Source organism: Macaca fascicularis, chromosome 4 (assembly GCF_037993035.2).
Source record: "Macaca fascicularis isolate 582-1 chromosome 4, T2T-MFA8v1.1".
Taxonomy (NCBI): Eukaryota; Metazoa; Chordata; class Mammalia; order Primates; family Cercopithecidae; genus Macaca; species Macaca fascicularis.
This window is the reverse complement of record NC_088378.1, coordinates 144923475-144947694: the sequence shown is the minus strand read 5'-3', so window position 1 is coordinate 144947694 and position 24220 is coordinate 144923475. Positions and strand designations below refer to the sequence as shown.

Genomic DNA, 24220 nt, shown 5'->3' with positions numbered 1-24220 from the left:
TTGAATTCTGCCTCCTACCTCATTCCTCCCTCAGAGATTAGATATGCCTTCTTAATTTTAAGCAGGCTGCAGAAGGGCAGTGGTCCATCTTCTGTAACTGCTTCCTGCTTAGTTTATGGGTATAGGCCCTGCCTAGCACTGGAAGAGTACAAATCTCTGGATACCATATCTAAGGGCAGGATGCTTTTATTTTCTGGGTCAGTAGATGGGATGGGTTGGAAGCCTTTTGACAGCATTTTCTTTATCTGGAACTGTTGTAATTTAGAAGACACAGATTTTATAAAGAGGTTAAACAAGCAAGGGCCAAAGATTAGTAATAACAAGATGGCTATTAAAGGTCCTAGGAGAGAGAAAAACTAGGTGAGACTTTGAACGGCACTTTTGATAATTGACCAGATATAGTTGGAGTCAGTGCCCTGATTATAGATATGTAACCGGGTAGCTTGCTTATAGATCTTGTGAAAGTTAAACTCAACCTGTTCAAAGTTGTTAATACATGTGCAGCAGGTTTTATTAATAACTGCACAGACTACATCTTGTTTGGCTAGTAAATAATCTATACACTGGGGCTGGCAAGTCAGGGGCTCTTCTCTGGGCATTCCAGATACCCATCTTATGACACTTTTTCAGGATGGGTAACCCTGAAGGGTCAGGTTACTTAAAGCATTTGCTAATAATTGCACTTTTGGCTATTGTTAAACCTCTTTTGCCCTGTCCCTATTGTTGTAAACTTTAAAGGCCACATTTAAAAGGCTCATAGGGGTTTGAGGTCCTATTGCTGCTTTTTGTAGCTTCCTCCTAGTGTAAGGGACAGATTGAGTAATAAAATGCATACCTAGGAGAGCTTGTCCTTTTTGGGAGTCTGGGTCTGTATTAGTATATTTTCTGAGTGTTTCACCGAAATGACCCTGAAATAGAGTGGGATTTTCTCATTTTCCCTGAGTTATTTCTATAACCTTGTCGTAAATGACTGGCTTAACCACACAATTTTCCTTCACTTTTTTTCTTTTCATGGCACAGCAAGCAAATGGCAATACTTGCAAGTCATGACAAGTGAAATCAAAGAATATGGTAAAATGTATAAACCTTTTTTTTTTTTTTTGATTCTCTGAAAACTGGCCAAATTTTTCCTTGTATAAAACCAAATTATAGATAGACAATGCCCCTTGTACTGTAAGTGTTCCTCCATTTCCATCAGCTACCTCCTGCAATGGACGTAGGTTTGACTTTAGGGGCTTATATGGGGCCCTACTCCTGGTGGTCCTGGTTGGGCTTACTTTTTTGGGCCCTGGGGGGTAAGGGCTTGGGCTAGTTGGATAAGGGGAAGGGGTGCCTGATGACCTTGAGTTAGAATCCTTCATTAGAAAACTAATGGGACTACCCTCAGAATACGACTGAGGAGACTTCAGACAGGGCATAGGCCTTCTACAGGGGAGCTGCTTGGAGAGCATCCCTTAGGTGTGGCTTTCTGGTGTTTGGAAGTAATGTGAACCACTATAGAGCCACAGAAGCCTGTGCATAAGAGATCTCTATTTTCCTTTCTTTTTAGAGAGCAAATCTACTTGTTAAATATCACTATGATGTAAAGAACCCTGCCTAGGTTCTTTATCTAGTTTAAATTTACTCCAGTTGTCTACAAGCCACCCTAGTGGCGAGTCTCTTGGGATGCTCACTGTTGTCCCCGTGTTTAATAAAAATATCTACAGGGGTTTCAACTACCCTAAGTTTATTTTATCTTACTTTTTAAGAACGAGTCTCACTCTTGTCACCCAGGCTGGAGTGCAATGGCACAATCTTGGCTCACTGCAACCTCCACCTCCCAGGTTCAAGTGATTCTCATGCCTCAGCCTTCCAAGTAGCTGGGATTACAGGTGCCCGCCACCATGCCCTGCTAATTTTTGTGTTTTTAGTAGAAATAGGGTTTCGCCATGTTGCCCAGGCTGGTCTCAAACTCCTGGGCTCAAGCGATTCACCCACGTCAGCCTACTAAGGTGCTGGGATAACAGGCATGAGCCACCACGCCTGGCCTAGTTAGCCTAAGTTTAGCAAATGCCTAGTTATTTTTCCCTTTTAATTTCTCACTTTATTCTACAGAGAAGGCATAATTGAGGGAGCAAAGTGTTACGAAGGTGCATTATGAGCTGAACTATGAATGGGCAGTAGAATGTTGAACCTAAATTTTGCAGACAGCAAGTGTTATGCGGAGAGAGGCTAAACAAATGGTGACAATGGAAGGGAGAAAGGAAAAGGGGTTGCCCAGGGGGAAATCTCGGAGGCCCTGACTTGCTGGAGAACCTACCTACCAGCAGAGACACTGAAAAAAAATGTTTGGGTGGCCACTTGTTTACTGCTGTAGGTGGTTGGCTGTCATGCCAGGGGATTGGGTACTCCCAGCTTCTTCAACCAAGAGGGCTGAGCAAGGCAGTTATAAGCTAGCACAACGGAAGGGGACTGCAACTGGCTATTAGGGAAGTAACTTCTAACTTTAGGGCAGACAAAGGCGAGACCAATATTTTCCTAGAGGTAGGGACTGTAATCCACAATCCTAGAGGGAATGTCAATGCTGAAAACCCCAGAGCATCTGCCGGGGCAGCCGAAAATACCAAAACCCAGAGTGCCTGAGTTTCAGCCAGCGAGGGTCTCCTCACCAAATACTGAAAACCCCATGGAGGCTGGACATGGTGGCTCACGCCTGTAATCCCAGCACTTTGGGAGGCCAAGATGGGTGGATCACCTGAGGTCAGGAGTTCAAGACCAGCCTGGCCAACATAGTGAAACCCCTTCTCTACTAAAAACACAAAAATTTGCTGGGCCTGGTGGTGCATGCCTGTAGTCCCAGCTACTCGGGAGGCTGAGGCAGAAGAATCACTTGAACCTGGGAGGCATAGGTAGCAGCAAGCCAAGATCATGCCACTGCACTCCAGCCTGGGTGACAGCAAGGCTTGGTCTCAAAAGAAAAAAAAAAAACTGAAAACAAAACATATATTTTAGGACTGAAAATGACTGGTGGAGCAATAAAATGGAGTCAGAGGAGAAAGAACTGGGGGAAGATGTGGCAAGGATGTGCTTCAAGGCACTCAAACAACAGGGTACTTTTAACTGACCACTTACCCAAAGACTTTTACTTCCTATCTTACCCGATATTAGGGGGTGAGGTAGGGGAACACAAGGAACATTCACTTATCCTCAAGAGTCAAAATGGCTCTGACCGATCTTTCACATGGGACCCAGGTGAAAGTCTCTCCCGATTTCCTCAGCTTAGGTGGGCTCAGCTGTCACATGGGGGACCAGGATGGGGCTGGTAACCCACCGGCCTGCTGGCTGGAGCAGTGGGTCCCATATAAGGCAGCAGCATTATGACCCCTTACACATCCACTTGGCTCCACCTGTCAGGGAAAATGATGGCTCTGAAAAGAACCTCTGGTTACTGTTATAGCTCTGTAGTGTTGGCAGCTCTTTATTGTTAGAACTCTTGCAGCCTCAGTCACAGACTGCTTTGCCATCTCTCCATTTACCTTCTCACCAATCGCCATCTCTCACTGGTCTCTTGCTGTCTTGCTGACTACCATCTCTCATCATCTCTTGCCAATCACCACTTCTCTGCTGATCACTGATCATCTCTTTTGTCTCGCTGCCTTACTACTATCTTGCCTTCATGCTGATTGCCTCTTTCTCCACTGTCTCTGCTGTCTTCATCCCATCTGGGTTGCCAGATGATGCAGGACAGGTGAGCCCCCAAACTGGGGCTTAGATCAGGAGGGTCCTTTTTTTATTTCTTTTTTATTTCTTTTTGCTTGTTTCATAAAATGAATGAATCAATGGTTCTCAGCTTAATTCAGGAAAGAATTCAAAGGTGAGCTAGTGGTGTTAGACAACAGCTTTTATTGAAGCAGTAATGTACAGCAGCAGCAGAGGTACTGCTCCTTTGCAGAGCAGGGCTAACCAATAGGCAGCATGTCCAGAGTAGTATCTCAGAATCTGTTCTGCAGCCATATTTATACCCACTTTTAATTATATTCAAATTAAGGGGCAGATTATGCAGAAATTTCTAGAGAAAGGGTGGTAACTTCCTGGTCATCAGGTTGTTGCCATGGAAAGGGGTAGCATGGCAATGGTAAACTGACATGGCACATTGCTGAGCATGTCCTACAGAGACGTGCTTTTGCCTCTACTCTGTTTTGGCTAATTCTCAATTTGTCTGGTGTCAGCCCCACTTCTGGAGTCGAGTGAAGACTCCTACCTCAGGAAGACCTAGATTCTTCAACAAATAAATGGCATTAATAAACATTCAGAGGAGAAAGGGGAACTATAAATTAAAAGACACTGAATAGACTTATCAACCAAATGTAATGGAAATGGTAAACCTTATTTGGACCCTGATAAGAACAAAACAATTGCAAAAAGACATATTTGAGACAATTGGGAAAATTAAAACACAATGATATTCATGAATTACTGTCAATTTAGTTGTCATAATGATACTATGGTTATGTTTTTGAAAAGTCCTTATTTGTTAGAAATTCACGCTGAAGTACTTGTCCTTGTAAGCTGATATAATGTCTGGGATTTTGCTTTACAATACTCAGAAAATAAAAGAGGAAGAAAAAAAGAAAACAGCACAAACATGATAATTGTTGAAGTTAGGTGAGACACATATGGGAGTTTGTCATAATATTCTTTCTATACTTACATATGTCTGACATTGTCCATAGTAATTTTCTTTTAAATTTAAAAAATCCTACCTTCCTTCATTCCTGAATAATTCAGTCCAAAAACCATTAGGTGGGGCCACAGGAGATGGAGGAGGAGGTGGCAGTCCAGCCTAGAGTGAACTTGGACCCCAAGTGGAGTGAGGAGAGTGTCACATGGGTGAGAGGAGGAAACTATGGTAGAAAAATTGACACATACATTGCTACCATCTATTCCATAGGCCTCATTCCAATTTCACCAAGTTGTAACATTTGAGGTCTGAGCCCAACTGAGATAAGTGAGAAGGCATGGGGAAATTGATTATATACATGAAAGATTGATTAAATAATCAGTTACAGTCATCCTTTGGTATCCTTGGGGGATTGGCTCCAGGACTCTCTCAGGTACCAAAATCTGAGGATGCTCTTTTCCCTAATATAAAATGGAAGAGTATAGTATTTTCATGTAATCTATACCCAGTATACTTTAAGTAGTTTCCAGATGTACTTATAATATCTAATACAATGTAAATGCCATGTAAATATTTGTTACAATGTATTTCTCTATTTGCATTATCTTTTTCATCATTGTCAAGAAAAAAAAAAAAACCCTTTTTATCTGAGGACTGCAAACCCCTTTAAATGATCAGACCCAGAGAAGCACTGATATGCAATAGCACTCATGTCACACTCCCCTCTTGAGCTAAATAAATTCCTCTTAAAGGCACTTGCTTATGTGGGCTCTGCATAACTGTCCTCATTTTGGCTTAAGTGATCTCTTTAAAATAGTATTTTGTGCCTCAGCTTCTTCCTGTTAGGTCAACATTGCATTGTTATTTTCAATTTTTTTATTTTAAATGTTTTTTTTATCTGTAATTGGTTGAACCCAAGATACAGACAGCCCGCTGGTCATATTAGCATCCAGGTTTCTCACTGTCAGAGAAGGGAGTTACAAACATAAAAAATAAAAGGCCAAAATGAATCCTGCAGTATTGGATTAAAATTAAAGGTGTTGGTGTGAACTCAATGTTCCACTATCTGTAGTTACTTATAGAAATAAATATAGACATAGGTATGTAGGTGTGTGTAATATATATATATATACACACACACACACTCACACATATGTAATTCCCACATGAGCCACAGGTCTCTTGGAAATGTTATCCAAAAGACCACTAGAATGGCTAAATGGTAGAAAAGAGGGCTTTATTGGTTATATTAGTTTTCAAACTGGGAAGAGATTGTCTCTTGCGTGGACCAAAGGTACCCTCTTCCAGGAAGGAAAGGACAAGTTGGGCTTTATGCTTCACAGTGTATGACAATAAAGTCATGCATATTCAGCAGGTTTGGGGGAAAGCTGGATATATTTATGAGGGGAGCGGAGTTCATGTGCGGTAAGTAAACATAGATGCAACATACATCCCATGTTCACTTTGGGGTAGCGTGGGGTGGGTAGCATTAAAATGAGGGAGAATTTGGCTCTTCATGTCTAAAGGTGAACTACAGGACACAAAGACAATTTATATGCAGCCCCTATGAGCCGGCTGAAACTGGCTTAACATCTACAATTGCTAATCAGAAAATAATGCTTGTAAGGTTGGTCCTCTATTCAGTCGGAGTTGTAGTGCTCTGGGTTATAAATCAGAATTGGGATTTGCCTGATAGCTCCTGTTATTAAGGCGTTTAGTAAGAATATGGCTTTTCTTGTAGCCGTCGGAATTTAGAAATTTGCTTTACCAGCAAGGCCCTGAACCATCGAACACAAGCAGGTATACATGAACACATGCAGGTAAGGTTAAGATTGTTTCCTTAACTTTAAGGTTCATCTTAGTTGATAGAGGTGTGTCTATTTTGGTCTCTCAGATCACAGAGACAAGACTCTAAAAAGATGACACCTTTTTAGCACTGATCAGGGTCGGTGTATCTCAGCCTTCCACTGACAAAAATCTCTTTTCCTTCTCCTAAATCAGAGGAGTCAAGGAGAGGCATTTCCAACTCTTGGAGCTACTGTGGGTTTGAGCATCACGACAAACACCACAAACTATTTGAGAGAGGCTCTTCCTAAGAATATCTCTTCTCCCCACTCCTCTCACTCCCATGTAAGAAATAGTCCATTACCAACAAAATTGATAAAGGGCCTAAAAATTTAAAGAAAGGTAACAAAAGCCAGTCATCAAGACACTAAAGGTAAGGTGCTCCTTATAGGAAAAAAATAATAAATAATAATAGGAGATCATTATTACATCATGCTTACTCCATGCAAGGTACTATTTTAGGTGCTTTACATATATTCATTTAATCCTCGCGGACACAATCCTCACAGTCTTATCTAATGGGTTAGGTGATATACATTATCTCCATTTACAAAGATGTAAAATGCAGCACAGAGAGGTTACGGATTAGCCAGAAGTCACACAGTTAGCAGGACCCAACCTGACAGGCCAACTCTAAAATCCAGGCTCCTGACCAGTAATGCCAACAGTAATTTAAAGGGCTTTTAATACTGAACTTGTCTCTAAGAGCAGCAAAGATTTAAAGGCTCTCATTTTTTAAGGCCTGTGACTATAACCCAAGAATCCCGTCTCCTAACGAATTAAGGCACCAACCCAGAGAACGGAACCCCAGTCCACAACACGGCCCTGAACAAAAAGGCTCTTCTAGTGAGCCCTTTGTGGAGACCACGGCCCAAAGGCTTCCTGGGAAGACAGGGTTCAGGGAGTTGGGGAGGATCGGAGGCGGGGGGAAATTGGTGAGGGAGGGATTCCCACCCCCCCCCCCCCACCACACACACACATACACACACACACACGGACCCTAAGAACTGCATGACAGGTCAGAGAAGAGCAACCGAAGGAGGCGTGACCGCACATCTATAGGCAGATTCCGCGTGAGCCCACATCTGTAAGCGGGTTCCCAACCGGCTTCTGCCATAGACCACACACTGACAGTGTCGGAAACTAACAAACCATACACACAGGGCGGAACACAAAAGCCACTTCTGTTCCTCTCTAGCCACCTACCTGACAGACTCTGTGGTTTGCCAGCCCCCAACGCGTCTTCTTCCCTCCAGTGTCGCTGTTAAAATGACTTTTAAAAATGATTCTTTCAGCAAAGGGAGAAAAGGATCAGAGATATGTCTATATTTTGCTAGATTTTTGTGAAGATAGAAGAGATTAATAAGACTTTAATATATATTTGTTTCGATCTTGTATATTCAGAAGAAACCCCAGAGAGATACATTACATTAATAACGGTGGTTATCTATGAGGGATACATTAAGTTAATAATGGTGGTTACCTATGAGGATTAGAAACTGGGTAGACTAGGGGATATGGGTAGGAGGAAGAATGATTACTGTACACTTTTTAATATATTTTGAGGTGATTGCATTATCTAATTAAAACAAAGAATGATTATACCTTTTAATATATTTTGATGTAAATGAGTGCATTATCTAATTAAAACATTCAATATAAATGAATAAACCATGCTTTAGAAAATGTGTTGTAGTTTTTACACAGAAAGCCCAAGATAATCTAACACTTGAATTATTTTGATTAGTAAGAGAGTTTAGCAAGGTTGCTGGATGAAAAACATCAGTATTCACAATTGCTCTTCTGGTCTACCAACAAGAGTTTGAAAATGTAACTTTTAAAAGACAGTAACTACAAGAGCAATGAAATAAAAAGACACCTTAACGAAAACATAAAATTTTATTAAGAAAAGGATAAATAATGGCGATACATACCATGTTTATGCATAGAAAAATCCAATATGGGAAAGATTTCATTCCTTCCTAATTGATACACAAATTAAATGTAATGCTAATCAAAATCCCAGTGAGCCGTTCCATGGAATTTGACTAGCTGATCCTAGACTCATAAGGAAGAACAAAAGAGTGAAAAAGACCCAAGGAATTTTTTGAGCAAACAAAGGAGGTGCTGTAACTTGCCCTACCTGATATTAGGATTTATTATATATGTACAGTAGTTAGGTAGTTAAGCCAGTGTGGCATCAGCACAATTATAGACAAGTAGACCAATAGAACGGAACTAAAGGCTGAGAAGCAATTAGGCATGTATGGATGCTTGATATGTAACAGAAGTAGCATTAAAAATCAGTGGGAAAAAAAAGGGCTACTTGATAAAAGATATCCAAATAGAAAAAAAAAAGTTTGGTTCATACATGCACAACAATTAATTTCTATGAAGACTTAAAAGTCAAAAAGCAAAACTGGCCAGGTGTGGTGGCTCATGCTTGTAGTCCTGGCACTTTGGGAGGCTGAGGTGACTAGATTGCTTGAGCTCATGAGTTTGAGACCAGCCACAGCAACATGGCAAAACCCCATCTCTACAAAAAAGGAAAAAATTAGCCAGGTGCAGTGGTGTGCACCTATAATCCCAGCTACTTGGGAAGCTGAGGCAGGAGGATCCCTTAAGCCCAGGAGTTTGAGGTTGCTGTGAGCTATGATTGCACCATTACACTCCAGCCTGGATGACAGAGTGAGACCCTCTCAAAAAAAAATTAAATAGAAAAATTTTGACACTTTCAGAAGAAAATTAGGAGTATTTCTTTATGATCTTAAGTAAAGCAGGAATTCTTTTAAAATACATAGCACATACTGTGAAGGAAAAAAATTAGTAAATTTGACCTCATTAAAATTTAAAGCTATATCAAAAGACACCAGAGACATGTGGAAAACCCAAAAGACTGAAAGAAGATATTTGCAACCCATATAATCAACAAAGATCAATAGCCAGAATATATAATGAACTTCTATGTATGAACAAGAAAAAAGCCAACAATCAAACAGAAAAAAATAACAAGGAATACACACAGGCAATTCACAGAGGAGGAATCTTAAATGGCCAATTAACATAAGCAAAGATCCTTAACCTTGTTATTAGAAAAGGCAAATTTTAAGCCAGTTCATACCTATACCTTAGCAAAATGTAAAAGTGTTTCAATAATATTTGCTAGTAAATGTGTGAAAAAACTCTTACACAGCTGATGGGTGTATAAATTCATACATTTATCTTAAAAAGCAATTTCAAAATATATGGTAAAGTTGAAAATGATATACATATTACACATTAGGACTCAATAAACTTTAAATTATTTAACCTTGTACAGAACAAGAATGTTGAGTTACTCTTCTGGGCTGGACAGTATTTTAGGTGTTCAGGATACAACAGTGGCAAAAAGGACAAAGGTCTGTGCCCTCATAGTGTTAATATTCCAGTGGAGATTGACAATAGAATAAACCATAAGCAGAATGCATACATAAACTTTAATAGAAAGTTACGAGAATGATAGTTTAAAAAAAAAAAATCAGGATACAAGACCCTAGTCATTTTTTTTAAGCCAGTCTATTCCTCAGACTGTTTATGTAGCTGGTGACCTTGAAAGATAATGTCTTCCCTTGTACAATTACCAGGCTTACTCAACCCCTTGCTATAAAAGCTGCAGATTCCCTAAGCTCAGGCTTCTCTGGATGCAACACAACCCCACTGTGTGCATAGCATCCATCTGGGCCCATCATGTCACCTTCTTGAGACTTGGTGGCAGTGGCAACTGATGCAAATATGATAGCTGCTTGATATCTATGAGTAACAAATAGTAGACTTGCTATCTCTGGGAAATAGACTGGTAAAAAATGATCAGAGACTTATATCCTTGGCACATACAGCAAGATGCGCAGAAGCACAAAAGGCCCAAGGGGGACTGTCTCTCCTAATAAGGTTTTTTTGGTTTTGTTTTTTATAGAGATGGAGTCTAGCTATGTTTCCAAGACTGGTCTCAAACTCCTGGCCTCAAGTGATACTCCTGCTTCAGTCTCCCAAAGTGCTGGAATACAGGCATGAGCCACTGGGCCTAGACTATCCTAATTGGGAAAAAAATAACAATTATAACTTTGAAATAGTAGGACTGTTTGGGGTGGGTTATTAATGCAGTAGAAAGAGGCAATGAAATTCTGAAGATGAAGTGTAAAAGTCATAGGGCCTCCTTGTAATCATAAAATTATTTTGTTTCTGACTTAGGCAATTTGTGTTATATGCCAGATTCCAATAACAGGCTAAGCTATTGCCTTGTTAGTAGAGTAAAATCAAATCTCAGACCCCCAAAACCTAAGACGGCACCTACCAGTTCTTGTTGAACCTCCTCTGGTCTTGCTTGTTCTTGTATCCATTACTCTGATTATGCATACACATATATTTCACAATTGGGAGTACTATTTATGAATTTTCCTTAGACTCGTTCACTCCCTTTCAGTCTTATGATGATAGAGCTTGCATGCCTAACTATTTTTTTTATAATTATAATTCCCTTAAGGCATAAACATGTACAGGGATAGTAGGCCAGTACTCACTATAGACATATTTTATCTTCTGCACAGCTTTTGCCCCTTGAGTAGTAGTTGCCTTGTTTATAAACTGCTCATCTGCTTTTTTGACTCTTGTCTTTTACTCTTCTCTCATGTCTCATCCAATTAATCAGGAAATCCCATTAGAACTACTTTCCCAATATATCCACAAACTAAATCACTTCTCACCATCTCCACTGCTACCACTGTTTTTCGTTACCATTATATGTTCCCAGGATTACTGCAGTAGCCCGCTACTGAGTTTTCTTGCTTGCACGTTTGTCTCTCATATAGTTTATTCTCAACACGACAACTACAGTGATCATTTTAAACCCCAAGCCAGATCTTAACTTTCCTCTATCAAAAAATATCAAATGGTTTCTCATTTACTCAGAATAAAAACCAAAGTTCTTACAGTAGTTTTTGAACCTCTATATAACCTGGCTACTTGCCTCCTCTCTGACCAGATTTTCCATTGCTCTCCCTCATTCACTTTGCTCCAGCTACAGCCAGTGAGCTGTTCCTTGAATCTAGACATACTCTCGCCTCAGAGCTTTAGCAGTTGCTGTTTGCTCTGCCTGGGATTCTATGCCCCCGATAACCACATGACTGGCTCTCTCACCTCCTTCAGGTTATCAGTGAGGTCTTCCTCATCACTCTATTTAAAATCTTCACCCCCTGTTGCCTGATGGAAGTCCCTGTCCTCTTTTCCATAGCACTTATTACCACCTATGTACTTTATTTTTTAGTTGTTTGTTAATTGGCCAACATCCCATAGAAGTTATGTGAGTGTGAATGCAGGAATTTTTTCTGCTGTTTTGTTTATTGTTCTAATACTGATGGCTCCAATACTGCACATGGTACACACAAGGTAAACATTTGTTGAACGAATTAATCAGAAATTTGAGTTGATCAATGAATCATCACCTCAACACAAATCCACTTCATTCACATTCCACATTTCACATTCTCATAACACCCCAGCCAGTTCTTTTTTGAACTGATTCTCATTCTGTTCTTTTCGCTCTTTTCCTTATCCTACATATATGCTTACTGCCTTTTTGCCAGTGTTTCCTCTTTTGGCCACTGGCACCACATATGTCACCTTTCTCATGTTCTCCTCATATTATGCCTTCTTCATATACTTTTCAGATAAACACAAACCTCATACTCATATTTTATTAGGAAGATTTTTCTCTCCTATAATAAGCCCCTTCTTTTCATTGGATTATTGTTTCCAATGGTAAGGTGAAGACTGAGAAAAGGACAGCAGCTCCAATTAAGGAAATTGCAGAAAACAGAATTATATGGGAAGGTATGTGGAACACTCAATGGGAGCATGTACCAGGATTCTGAGTGTGGGAAAAAAAAATGGATCAGATTAGAACATCAGCAGGCGACTTTTACATTTAAAAAAATGACACAAATCTAATGAATTTGGGAAAAGCTTCATCCAAAATACAAGCCTCATTTACCACTACAGAATTCACCTGGGAGAGAAACTTCTTAAATGTGAAGTGGACAGAGAAGCTTTCTCTTCATGATTGGTATTCTGTTATCACCAGAAAATACACTCTGGATTTAGACCTTAAAAATGTGATTAGTGTGGGAATGCTTTCAGTGGGGTTATCAGTTTTGTTCTGTATCAGAGACTCCACAGTAGAGATACATCTTATCTATGTAAAGAATGGGGAAGGCCTCCATGAAGAGGTCAAGCATCATTCAACATCAGAGTGTTCTCAACAGGGAACTCTGTCTTTTAGAAAAAAGATGTCTAGATGTCTTCTAGACATCTACATGTCTTCTACAAAAACTCAGGTGTCGAAGCACTGAAAATGAACAGAAGATAAGCTAATACCAGAGGCTCCAAAATGCAGGCAATACAACCTACTACTGAAGAGGAGAGTTAAATTCCATACCTCTGAGGCAGTTTCTTGGGAATAAAACTTTCTTTTTACACTTTTTTTTTTTTTTTGAGATAGAGTCTCACTCTGCTTCTCAGGCTAGAGTGTAGTGGTGTGATCATGGCTTACTGCAGCCTTGATTTCCTGAGCTCAGGCAATCCTCCCACCTCAGCCTCCCAAGTAACTGAGACTACAGGCACATCCCACCATGCCCACCTAATTTTTAAATTTTTTGTAGAGATGGGATCTCACTATGCTGTCCAGGATGGTCTCAAACTCCTGGGCTCAAACAATCCTCCCACCTCGGCCTCCCAAAATGCTGAGATTACAGGCATGAGCCACTGTACCCAGCCTTGAATCAAAGTTTCTAGAAAGCCAATTTTAAACATCCTAGAAAGCCCATAATTAAACTTTCTAGAAATGTTTCTGAAAATCCCATAATTAAATTTGCTAAGGAGGAAACTATTCGTTGTTGGTGTTTAAACCCTGCATAATTGATTATGGGTGTTAAGAGCTTCTGCCTTTTCCCACAGCTTCTCATCCTTTTTTCATTCATATTTTCTGCCACTTGTGTTCATGACATTCATCATTATATTGAATATTACACAAGATCTTTGATTAAACACTGAGGTCTCTAAAAGTCCCACAAGGGGTACATTTCTTCTTGTCTTGTGCTTAAAAGTATAAAAACTTAATTCTGACACATCCTAATATTATGATCAAATTAATTGTCCAAGTAACAGTTGAGATGTTGGCTATAAATGTTAGAGGGCGTCTGATCCTTCTAGGGATCAGTATATATAAGTCTTCAGAACAACATAGAGGGAAACAATTCTCCCAATTCCACAGAAACTTTAAAGATGTCTAATTCTTCAGGTATTTTTGACTCACTTAGTACAAATCATACAGATCTTACCAAACTGTTACAATACAAGCTGGATATTATTCCAACAATCCACAGCATTTTTTTTTCTAGTTCTGTATGTTCTTTGTGGGACTATAGATGACTCATGGAATTTCCTTTATATGTTAAATGGGGGGAAAATGGGATGATCTTTTGTCTATCACTTATCTTTAAACAGTGCTGGAAGAAGGATAAGGCAAGAGAGGAATTTAGGCACAAAATTTAAAAGAGTGGGTTCATCCTTTGCCGTTCTGCAATATTTGCTGTTCTGCAGCCTCCGCTGGTGATACCCAGGCAAACAGGGTCGGGAGTGGACCTCCAGCAAACTCCAACAGACTTGCAGCGGAGGGTCCTGACTGTTAGAAGGAAAACTAACAAACAGAAAGGACATCCACACCGAAACCCCATCTGTACATCACCATCATCAAAGACCAAAGGTAGATAAAACCACGAAGATGGGGAGAAACCAGAGCAGAAAAGCTGAAAATTCCAAAAATCAGAGCACCTCTTCTCCTCCAGAGCAATGCAGCTCCTCACCAGCAATGGAACAAAGCTGGAAGGAGCATGACTTTGACCAGTTGACAGAAGAAGGCTTCAGATGATTGGTAATAACAAACTTCTCCGAGCTAAAGGAAGATGTTCGAACCCATTGCAAAGAAGCTAAAAACCTTGAAACAAGATTAGATGAATGGCTAACTAGAATAAACAATGTAGAGAAGACCTTAAATGACCTGCTGGAGCTGAAAACCATGGCATGAGAACTACATGATGCATGCACAAGCTTCAGTAGCTGATCTGATCAAGTGGAAGAAAGGGTATTAGTGATTAAAGATCAAGTGAATGAAATGAAGCAAGAAGAGAAGTTTAGAGAAAACAGAGTAAAAAGAAATGAACAAAGCCTCCAAGAAATACGGGACTATGTGAAAAGACCAAATCTACATCTGGTTGGTGTACCTGAAAGTGACAGGGAGAATGGAACCAAGTTGGAAAATACTCTTCAGGATATTTTCCAGGAGAACTTCCCCAACCTAGCAAGGCAGGCCATCATTAAAATTCAGGAAATACAGAGTATGCCACAAAGATACTTCTTGAGAAGAGCAACTCCAAGACACGTAATTGTCAGATTCACCAGAGTTGAAATGAAGAAAAAAATGTTAAGGGCAGCCAGACAGAAAGATCGGGTTACCCACAAACAGAAGCCCATCAGACTAAGAGCAGATCTCTCGGCAGAAACTCTACAAGCCAGAAGAGAGTGGGGGCCAATATTCAACATTCTTAAAGAAAAGAATTTTCAACCCAGAATTTCATATCCAGCCAAACTAAGTTTCATAAGTGAAGGAGAAATAAAATCCTTTATAGACAAGCAAATGCTTAGAGATTTTGTAACCACCAGGCTTTCCTACAACAGATCCTGAAGGAAGTACTAAACATGCAAAGGAACAACCAGTACCAGCCATTGCAAAAACATGCCCAAATGTAAAGTCCATTGATGCTAAGAAGAAACTGCATCAACTAACGAGCAAAATAACCAGCTAATATCAGGATGACAGGATCAAGTTCACACATAACAATATTAACCTTAAATGTAAACAGACTAAATGGTCCAATTAAAAGACACAAACTGGCAAATTGGATAAAGAGTCAAGACCATCAGTTTGCTGTATTCAGGAGACCCATCTCACATGCAGAGACACACATAGGCTCAAAATAAAGGGATGAAGGAAGATCTACCAAACAAATGGAAAACAAAAAAAAAGCAGGGGTTGCAATCCTAGTCTCTGATAAAACAGACTTTAAACCAACAAAGATCAAAAGAGACAAAGAAGGCCATTACATAATGGTAAAGGGATCAATTCAACAAGAAGAGCTGACTATCCTAAATATATATGCACCCAATACAAGAGCACCCAGATTCATAAAGCAAGTCCTTAGAGACCTACAAAGAGACTTAGACTCCCACACAATAATAATGGGAGACTTTAACACCCCACTGGCAACATTAGACAGACCCATGAGACAGAAAGTTAACAAGGATATCCAGGAATTGAACTCAGTTCTGCACCAAGTGGACCCAATAGACATCTATAGAACTCTCCACCCCAAACCAACAGAATATATACTCTTTTCAGCACCACATCACACTTATTCCAAAATTGACCACATAATTGGAAGTAAAGCACACCTCAGCAAATGTAAAAGAACAGAAATTATAGCAAACTGTCTCTCAGACCACAGTGCAATCAAACTAGAACTCAGGATTAAGAAACTCACTCAAAATTGCTCAACTACATGGAAATTGAACAACCTCCTCCTGAATGACTACTGGGTACATAACAAAATGAAGGCAGAAATAATGATGTTCTTTGAAACCAATGAGAACAAAGACACAACATATCAGAATCTCTGGGACACATTTAAAGCAGTGTGTAGAGGGAAATTTACAGCACTAAATGCCCACAAGAGAAAGCAGGACAGATCTAAAACTGACACCCTAACATTGCAATTAAAAGAACTTGAGAAGCAAGAGCAAACACATTCAAAAGCTAGCAGAAGGCAAGAAATGACTAAGATCAGAGCAGAACTGAAGGAGATAGAGACACAAAAAACCCTTCAAAAAATCAATGAATCCAGGAGCTGGTTTTTTGAAAAGATCAACAAATTGATAGACCACTATCAAGATTAAAAAGGAAAAAAAGAGAGAAGAATCAAATAGACACAATAAAAAATGATAAAGGGGATATCACCACCGATCCCACAGAAATACAAACTACCATCAGAGAATACTATAAACACCTCTATGCAAATAAACTAGAATATCTACAAGAAATGGATAAATTCCTGGACACATGCACCCTCCCAAGACTAAACCAGGAAGAAGCTGAATCCCTGAATAGATCAATAACAGGCTCTAAAATTACAGCAATAACCAAAAAAAGTCCAGGACCAGATGGATTCACAGTCGAATTCTACGAGAGGCACAAGGAGGAGCTGGTACCATTCCTTCTGAAACTATTCCAATCAATAGAAAAAGAGGGAATCCTCCCTAACTCATTTTATGAGGCCAGCATCATCCTTATACCAAAGCAGAGACACAACAAAAAAAGAGAATTTTAGACCAATATCCCTGATGAACATCAATGCAAAAATCAATAAAATACTGGCAAATCGAATCCAGCAGCACATCAAAAAGCTTATCCAGCACAATCAAGTTGGCTTCATCCCTGGGATGCAAGGCTGGTTCAACATACGCAAATCAATAAACGTAATCCAGCATATAAACAGAACCAAAGACAAAAACCACATGAATATCTCAATAGATGCAGAAAAGGCCTTCAACAAAATTCAACAGCCCTTCATGCTAAAAACTCTCAATAAATTTGGTATTGATGGGATGTGTCTCAAAATAGTAAGAGCTATTTATGACAAACCCACAGCCAATATCATACTGAATGGGCAAAACTGGAAACATTCCCTTTGAAAACTGGCACAAGACAGGGATGCCCTCTCTCACCACTCCTATTCAACATAGTGTTGGAAGTTCTGACTGGGGCAATCAGGCAGGAGAAAGAAATAAAGGGTATTCAATTTGGAAAAGAGGAAGTCAAATTGTCCCCGTTTGCAGATGACATGACTGTATATTTAGAAAACCCCATTATCTCAGCCTCAAATCTCTTTAAGCTGATAAGCAACTTCAGCAAAGTCTCAGGATACAAAATCAATGTGCAAAAATCACAAGCATTCTTATACACTAAGAACAGACAAACAGAGAGCCAAATCATGAGTGGACTCCCATTCACAGCTGCTTCAAAGAGAATAAAATACCTAGGAATCCAACTTACAAGGGATGTGAAGGACCTCTTCAAGGAGAACTACAAACCACTGGTCAATGAAATAAAAGAGGACACAAACAAATGGAAGAACATTCCATGCTCATGGATAGGAAGAATCAATATCGTGAAAATGGCCATACTGCCCGAGGTAATTTACAGATTCAATGCTATCCCCATTAAGCTACCAATGACTTTCTTCACAGAATTGGAAAAAACTATGTTAAAGTTCATATGGAACCAAAAAAGAGCCCACATTGCCAAGACAATCCTAAGCCAAAAGAACAAAGCTGGAGGCATCACACTATCTGACTTCAAACTATACTACAAGGCTACAGTAACCAAAACAGCATGGTACTGGTACCAAAACAGAGATATAGACCAATGGAACAGAACAGAGCCCTCAGAAATAATACCACACATCTACAGCCATCTGATCTTTGACAAACCTGAGAAAAACAAGAAACGGGGAAATGATTCCCTATTTAATAAATCGTGCTGGGAAAACTGGCTAGCCATATGTAGAAAGCTGAAACTGGATCCCTTCCTTACACCTTAGACATAAATTAATTCCAGATAGATTAAAGACTTAAATGTTAGACCTAAAACCATAAAAACCCTAGAAGAAAACCTAGGCAATACCATTCAGGACATAGGCATAGGCAAGGACTTCATGATTAAAATACCAAAAGCAATGGCAACACAAGCCAAAATAGAAAAATGGGATCTAATTGAACTAAAGAGCTTCTGCAGAGCAAAAGAAACTACCATCAGAGTGAACAGGCAACCTACAGAATGTGAGAACATTTTTGCAATCTACCCATCTGACAAAGGGCTAATATCCAGAATCTACAAAGAACTTAAATTTACAAGAAAAAGTCAAACGACCCCATCAAAAAGTGGGCAAAGGATATGAACAGACACTTCTCAAAAGAAGACATTTATGCTCCCAACAGACACACGAAAAAATGCTCATCATCACCGGCCATTAGAGAAATGCAGATCAAAACCACAATGAGATACCATCTCACATCAGTTAGAATGGCGATCATTAAAAAGTCAGGAAACAACAGGTGCTGGAGAGGATGTGGAGAAATAGGAACACTTTTACACTGTTGGTAGGACTGTAAACTAGTTCAACCATTGTGGAAAACAGTGTGGTGATTCCTCAAGGCTCTAGAACTAGAAATACCATTTGACCCAGCCATCCCATTACTGGGTATATATGCAAAGGATTATAAATCAATCTGCTATAAAGACACATGCACAAGTATGTTTATTGTGGCACTATTCACAATAGCAAAGACTTGGAACCAACCCAAATGTCCATCAGTGATAGACTGGATTAAGAAAATGTGGCACATATACACAATGGAATACTATACAGCCATGAAAAAGGATGAGTTCATGTCCTTTGTAGGGACATGGATGAAGCTGGAAATCATCATTCTGAGCAAACTATCGCAAGAACCGAAAACCAAACACCGCATGTTCTCATTCATAGGTGGGAACTGAACAATGAGAACACTTCGACACAGGGTGGTGAACATCTCACACCGGGGCCTGTCATGGGGTGGGGGGAGGGGGGAGGGATACCATTAGGAGATATATGTAATGTAAATGATGAGTTAAGGGGTGCAGCACACCAACATGGCACAGGTATACATATGTAAGAAACCTGCACGTTGTGAACATGTACCCTAGAACTTAAAGCATAATTTAAAAAAAGAAAGAAAGAAAAAAGAAAATATGCATTACAAAATTATTCTCAATTATAGTTTGAATAATAATATAATTATATTGCATCAATAAAAATGTCCTTTTTCTTTTGTTATATGTATGTAATATACACCATGGAATACTACATAGCCATAAAAAGGGAATGAGATCATGTCCTTTTCAGGGACACAGATGAAGCTAGAAGTCATTATCCTCAGCAAACTAACACTGGAACAGAAAACCAAACCCTGCATGTTCTCATAAGTGGGAGTTGAACAATGAGAACACAAGACAGAGGGAGGGGAACAACACACACCAGGGCCTGTGGAGGGTGGAGGAGGGGAGGGAGAGCAGCAGAACAAATAGCTAATGCATGTGGGGCTTAAAACTAGATGATGGGTTGATAGGTGCAGCAAACCACCATGGCATGTGTATACCTATGTAACAAACCTGCACTTTCTACACATGTATCCCAGAACTTAAAAATAAAAATTAAAAAAGTTATCTATTCCTTGGAAAAATTGAACAAATTGTTTATTATACTTTATCCTTTAAAATAAATGTACATTTTGTTTTTTAAAAAAGTATGTAATAATATCCTCGATTTTGCCTCTTGGCCCACAATGCCTAAAATATTTACTATTGGCCTTTTGCAGAAAAGGGTTGCCAGCCCCTAGTCTAGGTCATAACTTTTCTAAAGATCAAAAATATATTCTAACTTTAATTTTCCTGTGTGCTACCTGAAAGAAGTATTTCATCAATCACCTTGTTAATTCAAGTCTACAACAGATATGAAATGGCTTAAATTTACAATTATCCAAGTAAGACATATCCATTTCATTGGCCTATCGAGTAGTTTATAACTCCAAAAGAAAATTTTCTTTACTTACACAAACTCTATAGTACTCACCCTATCCATATATTTTCACTATACATGTGACCATTCACATATAATACTCCCTGCTGTTTACCAGTTCCTAAATTTATGCATGGAACCAATTCTTATCCCCTTCAATCAAATTTACTAAAATTCTACTTAGAGCAAATGATATAATTTGGTCTTATTCAATTTAATTTCCCTGATTTTGTTGTTTAGAGTTCTAGCATCAGGAAGACATCATTCTTAAGTTTTGACCTGGCTGTCAAACAACTGAGCAGATCAACTTAATTAGAGAGAACCAAGATGATGTTAATGCCTATTTACATTTTAAGATGAGGGATAAATGATCTTGCATAAAATGTTTGTCATTTCTAAGAGTGAGATCTAATGTGTATTGAGAAAGTGGTTTCCAAACTACAGTTTCTGAAGAAATCTCCCTAGATAGAAAGACATCTGTCTACAAGATCGAGTGGGATGCTTCTGTGTGTTTCTAGGGTGGAAAAGTCTGTGAATTTAATAATTAAAATCATGACTCTGGGCCGGGCATGGTGGCTCACACCTGTAATTCCAGCACTTTGGAAGGCTGAGGTGGGAGGATCGCTTGAACCCAGGAGTTTGAGACCGGACTCAGAAACAAAGTGACAACCGTCTCTACAGATAATTATTAAAAAGTCAACCTGGCGTGGTGGCAGGCACCTGCAGTCTCAGCTCCTCAGGAGGCTGAGTTGGGAGGATCACTTGAACCCGGGAAGTCAAGTTGGCCCTGAGCCATGATCGTGCCACTGCACCCCAACCTGGGCGACAGAGTGAGATCCTGTCTCAAAAAAAAAAAAAAAAAAAAAAAAAAAAGTACAACTCTGGCCTGGCCTTCACCTAGCTTAGAGGGTGAGCTCAAACTGATTCCAAAAGAAGTTCTGCTTCTTGCTTCCAGTGGTAACAAGGGGGGTTGGGAAGTGATTAAATATATTTCCTCCATGAAGAGGGTGGACAACCTCCTTTTTTAGGAAGGAAAAAATGAGGAGCGTAGGTAGTAGGGATCGTCCACAGAGGGGTAAAGTTAAGGAGGCAGAAATGAAAGGGAAGAACAAAGCGTGATAAGCAAAATGGTAAAAGGCAAAATCGAAAAAGAGCAGTGGCTGTTTCAACAGCAGAGGGAATCACTAACGCAAATTCGTCCTTTTATGTTCCCACACGGCTCAAGTTGGGGAATATAAGCCCTAAAAACAGGTGCGCCCTAATCCTACCCACCTCCCACAAGAAGCCTTCACGCAGCCAAGGCCCGCGCCTCACAGCACGCGCTCGGATTCGTTTTCCGTTTGGTAAGTGACAGGAAGCGGAAGCCGTGCACGGGAGGCCGATTCTAGTGCGCCTGCGTGGCCGCGAATCACCAGCTAGCGTCTGTGTCTGTAGTAACCGCCCATCTGTGAGGCGCGGCTCATGCCCCCAGTATCCCGGTCCAGCTATTCCGAGGACATTCTGGGCTCTCGGAGGCGGCGACGCAGCTCCTCAGGGAGCCCACCATCCCCGCGGAGCAGATGTTCTTCTGGGGATGGTCGTTCCCGTTCTCACTCCCGCGGCCGTGAGGGCCTCAGGCCTCCTTGGAGTGAATCGGACGTGGGCGCTCTTTACCCCTTTAGTCGCTCTGGGTCGCGAGAGCTGCCCCCAGGGCTCCGCAACTACGCCTACCCGTCTTCTTCGTCGACCTCGTATAGCGGATATCGCTACCATCACCACTACTATGCAGAAGAACGGCAGTGGGCGGAAGACTATGAGAAGGAGAAGGAAGAGAACTATCGGCAGAGGAGGCTGAAAGAGAGAGAGAGGATTGGGGAATTGGGAGCGCCTGAGGTGTGGGGGCCGTCTCCAAAGTTCCCTGAGCCAGATTCTGACGAACATAACCCAAGTGAGGATGAAGAAGAGATAATGCATCAGAAAAGGAGCGGTTCAGATTCCAATTCGGAAGAACATAGGAAAAAGAAGACCAGTCGTTCAAGAAACAAGAAAACAAGAAATAAAAAGTCGTCTAAAAGAAAACATAGGAAGTATTCTGTTAGTGACAGTAACTCAGACTCTGACACAAATTCTAACTCTGTTGATGATAAGAGAGTTAAAGCCAAGAAGAAAGAGAAGAAAAAGAAACACAAAACAAAAAAATACAAGAAAATGAAGAATAAGAAGACCAAAAAAGAATCCAGTGACTCAAGCTGTAAAGACTCAGAAGAGTTGTCAGAAGATACCTGGATGGAGCAGCCAAATATGGCAGATACTATGGATTTAATAGGGCCAGAAGCACCTATAATACCTACCTCTCAAGATGAGAAACCTTTAAACTATGGCCATGCTTTGCTCCCCGGTGAAGGTGCAGCTATGGCTGAGTATGTAAAAGCTGGAAAGCGAATCCCACGAAGAGGTGAAATTGGGTTGACAAGTGAAGAGATCGCTTCTTTTGAATGCTCAGGTTATGTCATGAGTGGCAGCAGGCATCGCAGAATGGAGGCTGTACGACTGCGTAAGGAGAACCAGATCTACAGTGCTGATGAGAAGAGAGCTCTTGCATCCTTTAACCAAGAAGAGAGACGAAAGAGAGAAAATAAGATTTTAGCCAGTTTCCGAGAGATGGTGTACAAAAAGACAAAAGGGAAAGATGACAAGTAAGAACTTGTTTGTTGTGCAGCAGGACTTTTAACAAAGTTTTATGTGTCCGAAAGTGTTAAAAGGCTTTACAGTGCTACTGTACTTACCATATTACTAAGTCCCTCAGGAAAAGCTTCTTTTGAGATACCTTTAGCAGCTTATTTTTTGTTATTTTAACTTTAAAAAGTAATATGTGCACATGGTTTTTTAAATATTCAACCATTACAGGAGGATAGTTCGTAAAAAGTGAATCTTTCACTTTAACCCCTGACACCTTTCCCCCAAAAAATATCTTTTTGGCGTCTTATATACAGAATATACATTGTGTGCTTATACAAGGGTATATGTTGCAGCATAAAAGTTAACAGCTATTAAAGTTTTTTCGCCTGTCACTCTGACTGTTTTGCCATTCATTTGTCCCAGGGGAACCAAAAGAAGCCCAGAAAGAACAAAGGATTCAACCAAGTGTATACCTCTACTTTCAGTTAACAGACTGGCTTGGAAAATAGAAAAGATTTAGTGGCTCTTACAAAGGAAAAGTCTAGACAAAGGATGGATTTTCTGCATGGCTTTAATTGGACTTTGGCTTTCTTCTCCACTTTTTTTTCCAAGGGTCATTTTCCTTGGGCTGGTTTCCCTTATATAACAAAAGGGCTGCCAAGGCTCCTGAGTTTGGTTATCTTTTTTCTGGTCCACCTCTGAAGAGAGAACATTTCTTAGTTGCCAATCCAAGCAAGAATCCAGAGATTCACCATAATGGGATAAGCTTAGGTCACATGCCCACTCAAAACAAGTGTTATTGCTTAGGAAATGGAATTTCTTATCTCTGGAGTCATAGACCAGTTGTAGAGGAATGGATTCTTGACTGAAAATCAGGGTAATTTTGGGCAAGGGGGATAGACAACCAATAAATGCCTACTACAGTTTTGAATGATTTTTTAAAAACATATAATGAAAGTACATGTGCTAAAAGTGAAAATTTTGAAGAAAAGCTTGGCTTTGACTATTAGCCAAATTCTGATTTAAGAGGATATAGGGTTTATTCATGAAAAGAGATATAAAAGATGACGATCAGAGCGCTTGAGTAGATTAGGGCCACCTAGACTAGCAAGAGAAAGAGAAAATGATAAGGTATAAAAAAGAAGACCCAGGCATGATGGCTTGCCTGTAATCCCAGCACTTTTAGAGGCTGAGGTGGGAGAATTGCTTACGTCTAGAAGTTCAAGAACAGCCTGAATAACGTAGCGAGACCTACAGCGAGACCTACTCTCACACACACACACACAAAGTTGTTAGG

At 40.1% G+C, this 24220-nt stretch overlaps 1 protein-coding gene across 1 annotated transcript; it reads left to right on the top strand.

Annotated features, from left to right (window-relative positions):
- Positions 1-21678: 21678 nt before the first annotated feature.
- On the top strand, positions 21679-23315 carry NKAPL (NFKB activating protein like). Its single transcript, XM_005553729.4, has one exon. It carries the CDS (start codon positions 21727-21729, stop codon positions 22942-22944), a length of 1218 nt encoding a protein of 405 aa, XP_005553786.1. The 5' UTR covers positions 21679-21726; the 3' UTR covers positions 22945-23315.
- Positions 23316-24220: the final 905 nt, after the last annotated feature.